The following is a 12,910-nucleotide window of genomic DNA, read 5'->3' on the forward strand; positions in this document are numbered from 1 at the left end:
CACATCTACAAAATACTTCCATAGCAGCAACACGTGGGCTAGTGTTTGACCAAACAGTCAAGCACCACAACCTACCCAAGCTGACACAAAAAATTAACCATCACACCTTCTTTGGGACATTTTCATGCATCATCTCACTTAATCTTCACAATAACCCTTGAGGGGTTGCTGACCTGATGCCCATTTTACAGATGAGGAAACAGGCTTGAAGGGTTAAAGTCACTTACCTGATCTCTCCTGTGGCTCAGGTAGCTAAAACAGGACAGACTACCTCCCGTTACAGAGACTTCTCAAGGTCCAAATTCTGTGGCTGGAAGACAGCAATTTAGCTCTAAAACTTAAGTAACTATAACATAATGAGACTTGTGTTTGGCATAAACATGCCCGAATTTGCATAAAATGTAGCAACCTTAAAAGGGATTTTAAACCCTACTTGAATATACAGAGACGATTCTCTGAGCCTTCTGCGAGGCATTTAAGGGATATGCATAGGCTCACCCCAAGGAAAACCGGGTGAATGGGGAACCTGAAAGGGGCTTCGCACCCTACTGCTCCTAATGTACTCCTCAAAATTTGAATCATGCTGGTTATTCAATTATGAAATTTAAAGTAAATACTAAACAAAACAAGAAATTGTAAACGATCCCACAGGGTCTCAGCCTCATGACTGCATAATCGCACTTTGCTCTGGACACTGAAAAAAGATGAGGCAGACAGACAGGCCAGCCTGTTCATCAACACTTGGCACTTGGCGACTCTAGCTTCTTCCAAAAATCAGAACCACTCTCAAAAAATGAGGATTTGCCACCAGTGAGGATATTCAAAGAATTTGCTTCAGGCTCTGAAAACAATTCTAAAAGGAGCTAGAAAATCCAGTTGAGTGAAAGCAGCATCACTGGATGTCCATCACCCCCAAGGTGAGGCTTTGAAGGAGAATTCAGTGGGCTGTGTAAATTCAAGTTCTATTCTCTCATTCTTCTTTTAAAATCCATCACATTACAGTCTTTTAAAAAAAATATTTTATTTATTTATTTTCCAAGAGAGAGCACAAGTCGGGGGAACGATAGGCGGAGGGAGAAACAGTCTCCCCGCTGAACAGGGAGCCTGATGCAGGACTCAACTCAGGGACCCTGGGATCATGACCTTGAGCCCAAGGCAGATGCTTAACCCACTGAGCCACCCAGGCGCCTCACATTACAGTCTTCAGGTAGCTAATCGACTACTGCATGAAAAGATTAGACCAGGCATTGCAAAATCAAATTCCTGCCTAGTGCAGCCAGGTAGAATGAACATATGACAAGGAGCTGTAGGGACCGTAACCAAAAGACCCTGCGTGATCACCTGAAGCACCCACATTCCACTGTATTTAAAATATGTGTTGGGGCTGCCTGAGCGGCACAGTCGGTTAAGTGTCCAACTCTTGGTTTTGGCTCAGGTCATGATCTCAGAGTCATGAGATTGAGCCCCATGCGGGGCTCCATTCTCAGCGTGGAGTCTGCTTGAGATTCTCTCTCTCCCTGTCCCCCATCCCTCCAGCTTGTGTGTGTGTGCATGTGTATGCATGCTCTCTCATGAATAAATGTCTTTTTTTTAATTAAAAAAAAAATAAAACATTGTGTTAGGCAATGATCTTGTCTCAGGTCAAATTTGGCCATAGGCCATCATTTTGCTTCCACTGAATTAAGCTTTCTCTTCATGGGTAAAGAAAACTGAGGCCAGCAGAGAGTTCAGAGGAAGACTTCAGATCTCTGGAAGGAATGATGAGCTAATAATGGAAGTCCATCAACACTGAAATGATTTAGTTACAGGAGGAGTGAGTTTCCCATTGCTGAAAATAATTCAAGGACACTACTTGGTTTTATGCTGGATTGGTGGCTGAAGGAATTTCAGGCATCTAATGATCACTGTGGAATTGATGACCTGGAAATTCTCTCCTACCTAGAAATTTGATGGGTATGTGACTGATGAACGACAGACTCGGGAATATTCACATCTAACTGTTGTGTTCACAGCCCTTTCTCTCTGTTCCTTACTTCTCTCCTTTGTTTCCAACAACCAGAAGTGCTCCATGGCATAGATTAATTTTTTATATTTGTGAAGAAGACCTTTCTTCTCTCTTTTTTTCTTCTATCATTTTTCTTTTCTTTCTTCTATAATCTTTCCTCCCTCCTTCCCTTTCTTTCTTTTTTCCTCCCTTTCTCCCTCCCTCTCTTTCTTTCTTTCTTTTTCTTCCTCCCTTCCTTCCTCCCCTCCCTTCCTTTCTTTCTTCCTCCCTTCCTTCCTCCCTCCCTCCCTTTCTTCCTTCCTTTCTTCCTTCCTTAATATTTCTCCCCTGCCTCCCCTCTCTCACAGCCCTATCCTTCTGCTAATAGCCCCCACAATTTCTTTAGGAAGCTCTTCTGTGAGATGGTTCTGATGAGTGTCTACTTCCTTCTTCAATATTGGATCATGTGACCCAGGCCTGTCCAACTGTTGTAATTTAATCCCCAGGATACAGTGATTGATTCAGGCATGTGATGGCCCAATTACAGTGAATACAGGGACATGTAGCTTCAGGAAGACAACCCAGTTTTCCACTAGATATTGACATGGAGGACATAGACATGAAGATGCTGCAGCCATCTTGCCACAGTGTTCCACCTGGAACGAAGATTTACTTGGAGGCCAGAGGAATTAAGAAATGGAGAGAGACTAGGTCTAAAACCCCTGGATCCACATTTCTCTGGCTTTTTCTGTTATGTAAGATAATTAATTCCTTATTTTGTTAAAGTCCTGAGTTGGGTTTTCTGTCATTTATCACCAATATAGTTCTAGTGAATACATTTGCCAGTAACGATGTGTTCCTTTGGGTTTGAGAATTGAGAGAATTCTTGATCTGCCAAAATTCCCCATGAAAATGCAAATATTTTTGGGAAGGAGACTGATATCATAGGTAGAATATAGGCATTATAAAAATGACTAGGCATTATAAAAATGACTAGGACCTCAGAAATTTCCTTTCAGAAGCCCCTAGCGATTTTCTAGTTTTATGTCAGCAACAGAGCACTTTTCGAAGAAACTCATACACTGAATCCCAATATATAAATATATCTTTTCTGGCCTATTCCACTCTGGTTATACAAGTACAACGGAGTTGCCACTGGGCCTTTGCACATACTGTTTCTACTACCCAAAGCTTTTCCTACTCACCATTTCCCACTACTCACCCTAAGCCAGTTTGCTAAACAAACTGTCAAACCCTGGATAGTTCAGTTTAAATGATACTTTCATTGAGACGCCATGTCTGAAGTTTGGGATTTCATGCCCTGCTCACATGCTCCCCATCACCCTAGACTCTGCAGCACAACACCTGTAACACGTGGAGCTGTTACCACGCACATCTTTACCTGCCTGCCACCCTGGATGTTCGCTCTGAGGGTAGAGATCGGGTCCTGAGCACTTCTGTGTGTGCCATATGTCACGCCCGCAAGTACCTGTGGAATGAATGAGTGCATACATGAGCGGACGAATGAGATCCTGCGCCCTCACGGCTTAACCTCAGGGCAGAGATTGGGTTATAGAAGGCAGAATCAAGAGCAGTCTTCCCCACAGGTCTACAAACTAGTCTTCCTCACCAGGCTTTCTCTGTTTTTTAACAGTTCTACCTCAGAGTTTTCTTTCTTTGGGCTAAGGGACAGCAGTCCCTTCTCTAAGACCTGGCATCCTTTGGGTGGGTGACATCGCGTCCCACTAGATGTAAGCTCCAGGAAAGAATGGCTTTGTTTTCTCTGTTTTGTACATGCAGCAGTGTCTGGTAGACAACGGGGGCTCTATAAACATTTGTCAAATAAATAAATGGGTCAGGGGCGTTCTTGCTGCCATAGAATTTAGAGGGCCGGCCGTTCCGTGATTTCCAAAGGATTGTGTTCTGTGGGACTAATATTTTGAGGAAAGAAGAGTCTGTGTTCCAGACAAGTATGTGAACTACCGAGTCCTATTTCCCAGTTTTAATGACTCACAATGCACGTTAAAAAGTAAGGACTCAAAATAATTCCTGTGGTGAATATGCCTAATTACGTTTGTTCATCCCAGAGTTTTCTAAATTTATTTGACCAGAGAACAATTTATGTTTGTTTAATGCCTTTAGGGTAATGCCTATTGAGAGTCCACGGAACTAATGTTTTGGGAACGTGTGTTTGGGAAACGCTACCCTAGAACAATTTGCTCGTTTCTCAGGGGACTTAAAGTGGTTTGCATCTACGCAAAATTTTCTATGTCAAGTGCTTGCTTTGCTATCTCCTCTAAGCCTCACAGACCGCTGAGAGATCAATGAGATAGTATTTCTATTTTGGAGATAAGCAAATAGAGATCCAGAGGGGTTAAAGGATTTGCTCAAGGTCACACAGCTAGTTAGTGACAGATGAGAAGAGATTCCAAGTCTCATATTTATCCAGTTATCACTAATTAACACCTTGGCAGGTGTCTAGCCAATCCTTTCCCATACTAGGAAAGCAAGTTGAAAGCAGCATCTTTCTCAGAGGAACCTGAAATAGACCATTTTTGCTGGAGGAAGAAGGAAACACTCAAGAATAGGAGAATTCTTGGGGCACCTGGGTGGCTCAGATGGTTGGGCATCTGCCTTCAGCTCAGGTCATGATCCCATGGTCCTGGGATCAAGCCCCGCATCTGGCTCCCTACTTGGGCAGGGAGTCTGCTTCTCCCTCTCTCTCCCCATTGTCTCCCCTGCTAGTGCTCTCTCGATCTCTCTGTCAGATAAATAAGTAAAATCTTAAAAAAAAAAAAAAAAAAGAATAGAATTCTTGCTAAAAAGTTGGATTGCTTGTCCCCCTTACTAAACACTTCAGAGGATTAAGGGTGACCATCAGGTATCCTGCTTGCCTTTGCTGTGGAGGCCAAGAAAAACAAGGCTGTACCCACCTCAAGTCTAGCCCTGACATAAGTACAGCCATCTTGGCAAAGCAAAAACTGGCACCTTGCACCCGCTCCCCTCCCCTCGGTAGTAGGTGTGACATTCCTCAGCCACCCCTGGCTGCCCTAAAAGAAAAACAAATAGTTAACTTGCAGAGATCACAATCCTGCAAAACAGGAGTCTCCCTTGGTTTACAAATGTCCTAATAATAGCCTGATTTCCAGAGGTAAATAACTCAGTTCCCCAAGCCCTAATGTTGCCCTCCCCACCATAAAACTGAAGGAGACTGAGGCAGAAGGAAATGTAAATAAAGTTAAATTTCTTCTAAACCTAAATCTCACTAACAAGGACACTTGATAGGAGAAATGTGAAACTTTATCTCTCAACCTCCAAGATAGTGTCAGCAATCATTCCCAAGCATATGACCCACTGATATACATCTAAAGGGTCTCACGAGAAGATTTTTTATTACTAGTAATAAATAACCTTTCTCCCAACAATAGCTAGCCCCTCAAGGTCCTGGAGATCTTGCTTCCAAAATTCCTTAGAGACTAACATCATCCCCTTTGTCCTCACCCACCACCGAGTCCACCCCTACTCTGCCTTTAAAAACTCTGGCTGAAATCTGGTTCGGGGTCCAAGTCCCTACTCCGCTGTGTCGGGTATAATTGGGCCAAAGCTTAACTTGTCAAATAAACCCTCGTGCGATTGCATCGGTGCTCGGCTCCTTGGTGGTCTCTTGGACGCGAAAACTCAGGCGTAACATTTACAATCTGTCATATGCATCCTTCAAGGCCAGAGGGGGCACATTCATGGCACACCGGCCATCACGACCCCTCCCTTGACCATGTCAGACTTGGCTAAAGCACAGCCAGCTGCAGAGGCTCGGCCTGGCCTGGGAGTCCCTGAATCAAGCTGGTCAGGCCACCACTGTTGACAGAGAAGAGTCGGCCCAGAGTTGGAGTCTGTTCGAGGTCTTTGATTCTTCCTTCTACGTAGCTCCCTCAGGCTAATGGGGTTTATAAATGTACTCCTCAGAGTGTCGAGTAGGGTTCCTGTCTCTTTGCCTGGAGAATACGTCTTTCAAACTTCAAAGCGTTGGCACTTATTTTTATAAGCGCTCAGTGATACATATACATAAGCGAAAGAGCTTTGGAAACAAAGAATTATACTGCTGAAAGCATTATTATGGTGATTGTTGCTCTCTTTCCTCTGTCTAGACTAGAGACAGCAGGCTTTATCTTCCTACTTCCTACTTCTAATTTTGGCCCGTTTGTTCCCTATCCATTGCTCCATCCCAAGTGATCCAAATAATTTTTAAAAATCGAAACTAAACTGAGCTTCATTTTAAATAGGCCTTAGATATTATAACACTGAAAAACATTTTACTTACCGTAAAAGGTAGCTAAGACACAAGAAGAGAGCAAATGACACTCAGTTTAATTCTGACTATCATCAGATTTAGTGCCTCCCGGGGAGAGGGGCCCTGCCCCGGGCGGGGTGGGGAGGTTGCTTTACAGAGGCCAGTTCAGTCCCTCCCCTGATGACACCTCTCCCCAGAGAGTGAGGACTCCTGGGGCCCAAGGACTCCTACCCAGCTCCTGCACTCACGTCTCCCACCCTAACTACCACTCACCCCGGCATCTCTGCGGGCCCATGAGCTCATGCTGGGACCATGCTGATCTCTTCCCAGAGTCTCTCTCCTGAGAGGGTGTAGATGAACCGGGGCGTGGTGCTGGCTAAGCAGCCACCTGCCCTCCAGGCCCCTTGTGGTGTGAGATGGAGCCCAGAGCGAACGAGAAAGAGAGGCGTCCGGGTCAGACCCTCCTTGCCCTGCAGTCCTCTGCGGAGGATTCCAAACCGGGCCTTCTAGAGCATTATGGAGATCTATTTATTAAAGTAGGAGGATAGAATAGATCTTATCTGATAGTTTTCTGGCTTGGTTTACACTTTAAAATATTCATGCGTATGTAAGTGGGCCTCCATTTGTATGTTCTCTTATTTTGAGTCCCACGGATCTTAGATGTGGACCTGACTGGACTTTTTTGGGTCTCTTAGTTCTCAAAACAGCCTTACCTGACTTTCTGTATGTGATCTGTCATTTGGGGTCTATCTGATGAAGAATCCTGACTCTGCAGGGAACATGCAGTGATGGCTCTGTCTCTACGTTGCATTTGAAAAGGCTTTCACCGGGGCTCCTGGGTGACTCAGTCAGCCAAGCAGCCCCCTCTTAGTTACAGCTCAGGTCATGATCTCATGGGTCATGACATCAGGGCCTGCATCAAGCTCCACGCTCAGCAGCAAGTCTGCTTAAAGATTTTCTCCCTCTTCCCCTCTCTCCACTCTCTCTCTCAATCTCTCTCAAATAAATAAATAAATCTTTTTTTTTTTAAAGCACTCATTTATTTACTGAACACCCAGAAGTTTCCTCAGCTTTATGAGGGAGTTAAAATCTCCCAGATGGTTTATCTTCTGCTCAATAAAATGATATAACATAGGTAGCTATGCTTGTAAACTGTAAAGTGCTACTCAAATGTAAGGGATTTTTATTTCTTTTTTTTCTTTTTAAGCATGTTGCGATTTCCTTCAGTCCTGTGTGACTAGGGTTGTCAGAAATCTCATTTGTGATTCTAATCAGAAGCGGGGAAACGAATGACTTTTAAAATACCCTGGTTCTCCCATGATCTTTTTGTCAGTGTGTATGTGGGGTCCTTGCCACTGAATATACAGACCTGCATAAGGTAAAGAATTTTAATTTCATATTCCCGGGGAGGATGTGTGGAAAGCCATAAGGAATACCAGTAAATGCACGACCTTTGTATATTTCTACCTTTCCAGATTGTCTCCAAACATCTGAGCAGGTGCTCAGTTTTCCCTGAAGCCTGAAAGCATATCAAGGCTGAGGAGTGTTCATCACTGCCAAGAGAATCAGTCACAACTGACTGAGAGCCCACGTGCATGGCCGGGAGGCGGCGGCCATGGTGGCTTAGGAGAGTGCGGGGTGAAAGGAGACGACTTCACTCAAAAGCTGCTTCCCAGTTGCCCAGGCAGGGAGGCACAGGAAAAACAGAACCCCAGAGAGCTCCCAAAGTCCATTCCACTCCATAGTTCCTGCCCCCGTCTCCCACTATCTCTTTTAACTCAGGCATTGACAAGCAGGCCACAGACTTGAGAAATTCCCCGTGTCAAACCAGTGGATGTCTGCATGTCTCTTGGGGCTCCTGGTTAGCAGAGATTTACTATTCTATTTTTGCTGAGCTACTACTATATGCCAGGTTCTGTTGTGAGCCCTGGGAACAGTGGCAAATAAGATGAATCTGGTCCCTGCTTTCATGGAATGCATTGAATAGGCTTTTTACTCTTTCAAGAGTGCCCTTTTTGAGATCCTTTTCCCAAAGCGTCACTTCTCCACTCCTAACTTCCCCCCAACACACCACAATTTTTTTTTTGACAGGTACCAGGCAATAAATAAACTAGGAATGAAAACATAATAAGTTTGCCTTGTACATGCCACCAAGGAGATAAAGCAGGTGGTGTGATAAGCGTGACTGGAGGAGCCCCCGAATTAGCCCAGGTGGCTGGAGAAGGAGTATCTATTCCATCAAGTTCAATGTGAGGTTGAACAGACACCCTCTGGGTGGGGGCACCGTGGAGTGGCTGCCTCCGGGCTACCCTCCCCTGGGACAATTCAGCTTGTGGGAAACACATTTCTCCTGTCCTACAAATGACACAAGGATCTCTGCTCTCACTGCTACTGTCTCCCACTCACAGTGGTGCCAGTGCCCTTAGCCTTCAGAACCTTCTAGACAGGGGTGTGCACCCCCAGTCCTTCCACATAATCAGGTTGGAGTTCTCCTGTATGCCTGGAAGTGCTAAGGGTGGTTGGGGGAGCTTGCAGTGTTTTTTGCTCCTAAGACGTCCCTTGGTGTCATACCATCTTCTCCAATTTCTGATCTTTCTCTTACGGAGGCTGGAGGTAAGGGACAGAAAGGAGGCAAAAACAGGAGTTCTTGCCAGCTCTCAGGAGCTCTCCATGAATGGGTCTGGTGTCTAGCACCTTTGTTTCCAGAAGGTGTGGGTACTTCACTCACTACCCACAAGCCTGGGGACTTGGCTAAGCCTCCGAGAATACAACGAAAGTCAATTTAACAGGATGAGACATTAGTTTAAAAGCTTCAAAGCACTCAATTTTATTCCATCAATCATATTTAAGAAGTAACAGGATCGGGGTGCCTGGGTGGCACAGTGGGTTAAAACCTCTGCTTTCAGCTCAGGTCATGATCCCAGGGTCCTGGGATGGAGCACCGCATCAGGCTCTCTGCTCAGCAGGGAGCCTGCTTCCTCCTCTCTCTCTGCCTGCTTCTCTGCCTACTTGTGATCTCTCTCTGTCAAATAAATAAATAAAACCTTAAAAAAAAAGAAGAAGTAACAGAATCTCCCTACTCTTCTCAGAGAAGGGACTGCCCATAAAGACAAGCTGATTGACACCTTTGGGCAGGAACTGATTTGGCCCTTCCCTGCATGTCTGACTGGACATCTCCTCAGGAAAAAATGCCATCTTCCGTTAGCGCTGTGTGCTCTGGGCTTGAGAGGGAGAGTTGAAGCACAAGTACACAAATCCATGGACAAGGGTTTTATACCTGCAAAGGCTTCATATAGAAAGAACCTCAGTAAATGCTCGCCTCCTGTGGACTGTAATGAACTCCCTTCAGACCAGCGTGAGAACATGAACCACTCCATCATGGTATATTTTTCTGCATCAATTCACATTAATGAGATTTGTTTAAATTAGACAAATAAATAAATGTGCATATATTTTCAGCCTTTCTCCAGGGGAAATGTGTTTAGGGGCATTTTGTCTGCGGGATTGGATATAATCCAATTGGATTATATCCAAGTCTGAGTCTTGCCAGATATTTACTTAAGAGAAATTGAAAACAATTCTGTGCCATATAATCTTTTCAATGAGCTCTACATTCCTTTACAACTAGGAAGGTTAGCACCGCCCACCGTCCCGTGAAGATGCACCATCGCCCGGATCAGGGGCCACATGGCCATGAGAGCATCCCGCCAATCGGAGCTTGGCATCGGTCTGGCTACCCGCCAAGCACAGACACCCAGCGATGGTTGTTCATGCCAGTACTCCAAAATCAGGACTTATGTCTGGTCTTTGTGAGTGGAATACTTAATAAGGCATATAAACTCATTTAAAAAGGTGACTCACCCGTGGTTAATGACCAACAATAAAATAATACGGTTATAACCCATTGTGTAAATGTCTACAAGTAGGAAAGAACTTGACAAGGGCAAAACGTTATAATCAAATTATGCAAATAGAAAAAAAAGTGGCTTTCTTCGGAAGAATTAAGCTTGTCTTATGCCTGGCTTTTGTCAAAGTCTTGCTAGCCCCAAAGAAGCCTGTGAGCCCTAGGGTGAGGGGAAAGACGTGTGTATTCATACGGTTATTTACTATCTGACTGCAAAGCGAAAGGCAGGTTTGAGTATTACTGCCATTTGAAATCAAGACAATGTTGAAAAATCCGAAGTAATCTAAGGATCTTCGGCTGGCAATCAGAAGAGGAAGTCCCCTTAAGATCCTGTGGGCCATCACCAACTCCCACTGCACTCCAAAGAGGTGAAGTAACTTCTTCAAGGTCACACAGCTAGTTGATGGCAAAGCAGGACCAGCATTCTGGGCCCCAGACTCCTTATCAAGGGCTTAGTCCTGGACCCCATTCAGTGCTCCCTTGATGGAAGCCTAGGACCTAACATGTTTTGTGCCTTTCAATTTCTTGCTAAAAGATGTTCTTCTCGGGGCACATGGGTGGCTCAGTCCATGAAATGTCTGCCTTCAGCTCAGGTCATGATCCCCAGGTCCTGGTATACAGTCCCGTGTAGGGCTCCCTGCTCAGCGGGAAGCCTGCTTCTCCCTCTCCCACTCCCCCTGCTTTTATTCCCTCTCTCACTGTCTCTCTTCCTGTCAAATAAATAAAATCTTAAAAAAAAAAAAAAGATGTTCTTCTAAGTTAATACAAGAATCTTAAAATATTTCAACACCCGTCTGGGTTTATGTTATCCCAAGCTAAAGCCTGCTGGATTTCCATGACGGCTACGGCTTTCTGAAACAATCTGGGCATATGCTCTGCCCCTGCTTCCAGGTCTGGGAGAGAGAGATGCGGCAGACAGCATCAGCAAGAATCCCGTGCTGAAGGAGGGTGAGCCCTCCTCCCAGGACCTCCCCTCCACATTTCCAGTCTCCATTATTTCAGACCCATTTCCTGCTTTGTAAATACTTCCTTTCCAGGATGGAAGAAAAAAACATTACTCTGCAGCGTAATAAAAGAAGCAGCCCCTGAATTAATCAAATTAATAGGGAACAAAATCAATAAAGGCAATTATCACAAATAAACTCAAGAAAATAAACAACTTATTTACTGAATTATTCACTTTGCCACTAGGTGCTTTGACTTCAAAGAAGTTGTAATTTAAAGGAGCTACAGGAGATGCAGATGAGCCCAGACTGGCAAGGATTTCTAAGGATTTCCAAAAACAGTAATGCCCAATGTGGGGCGCTGAACACGGGCACACTCAAGCACACTCCAAGGGTGAGCTTACACTAACGCAACCTGCCAGAAAAGCCATTGGGCAAGGTGTGTCAAGAGACTTAAAAACGTTCGTGGTCTTTCTTTCTTTTTTTTTTTTTTAGATTTTATTTATTTATTTATTTGACAGACAGAGATCACAAGTAGACAGAGAGGCAGGCAGAGAGAGAGAGGGAAGCAGACTCCCTGCTAAGCAGAGAGCCCGATATGGGGCTCGATCCCAGAACCCTGGGATCATGACCTGAGCCGAAGGCAGAGGCTTTAACCTGCTGAGTCACCCAGGCGCCCCGTTCGTGGTCTTTCAAAGGGAAATTCCATATCTGGGGAATTTCTCTGAAGGAGATCATCAGAGAGGAGCTCAAAGATCTTCTTTGAGCTCTTCCTGGGGACAATGTGGGCTTCAAGGTCAAGAACGTATCTGTCAAAGATGTTTGTCGTGGCAATGTGGCTGGTGACAGCAAAAATGACCCACCAATGGAAGCGGCTGGCTTCACAGCTCAGGTGATTATCCTGAACCATCCAGGCCAAATTAGTGCTGGGTATGCACCTGTGCTGGATTGTCACACAGCTCACATTGCTTGCAAGTTTGCTGCGCTGAAGGAGAAGATAGATCGTCGTTCTGGAGAAAAGCTGGAAGATGGTCCCAAGTTCTTGAAATCTGGTGACGCTGCCTTTGTTGATATGGTTCCTGGCAAGCCTATGTGTGTTGAGAGCTTCTCTGACTATCCTCCTCTGGGCCGTTTTGCTGTTCGTGACATGAGACAGACGGTTGCCGTGGGTGTCATCAAAGCAGTGGACAAGAAGGCAGCTGGAGCTGGCAAGGTCACCAAGTCTGCCCAGAAAGCTCAGAAGGCTAAATGAATATTATCCCCAACACCTGCCACCCCAGTCTTAATCAGTGGTGGAAGAACGGTCTCAGAACTGTTTGTGTCAATTGGCCATTTAAGTTTAATAGTGAAAGACTGGTTAATGATAACAATGCATCGTAAAACCTTCAGAAGGAAAGGAGAATGTTTTGTGGACCATTTGTTTTGTGTGTGTGTGGCAGTTTTAAGTTATTAGTTTTTAAAATCAGTACTTTTTAATGGAAACAAGTTGACCAAAAATCTGTGACAGAATTTTGAGACCCATTAAAACAAAAAGTTTAATGAGAAAAAAAAAAAAAGAAAGTTCAATCATTTTATATTACAAAGGAAACAAGGGGGGGAAAAAAGGAAACAACCTACGTATTTAATAATGAGAAAGTAGTGGATAGTCCGGGGGTTTCTCTACCAGCCGAATCCCAGTGCCCTTACTGTTTGGGGGACGGCCCCAGGGGGTGAGTTTTGATGGCGGAGGACTCTACTTCTCATTACAAAAGTCTGTCTCCTTGTAGGTAGGGTGGGACACACTCTTGGGC

General features: G+C 44.8%; 1 protein-coding gene and 1 pseudogene across 1 annotated transcript; one reads left to right on the plus strand and one right to left on the minus strand.

The window, feature by feature from the left end:
• The window catches only part of LOC123939276, a 57,900-nt pseudogene extending 47,903 nt beyond the window's left edge, over window positions 1-9,997 (minus strand).
• A 35-nt stretch (window positions 9,998-10,032) lies between these two features.
• LOC123939277 (elongation factor 1-alpha 1-like) lies at window positions 10,033-12,676 on the plus strand. Its single transcript, XM_046001169.1, has 3 exons — window positions 10,033-10,081; window positions 11,068-11,124; window positions 11,888-12,676. Exons 1-3 carry the CDS (start codon window positions 10,033-10,035, stop codon window positions 12,370-12,372), a joined length of 591 nt encoding a protein of 196 aa, XP_045857125.1. The 3' UTR covers window positions 12,373-12,676.
• Window positions 12,677-12,910: the final 234 nt, after the last annotated feature.

The sequence above is a fragment of the Meles meles genome, chromosome 3 (assembly GCF_922984935.1).
Source record: "Meles meles chromosome 3, mMelMel3.1 paternal haplotype, whole genome shotgun sequence".
Lineage (NCBI taxonomy): Eukaryota > Metazoa > Chordata > Mammalia > Carnivora > Mustelidae > Meles > Meles meles.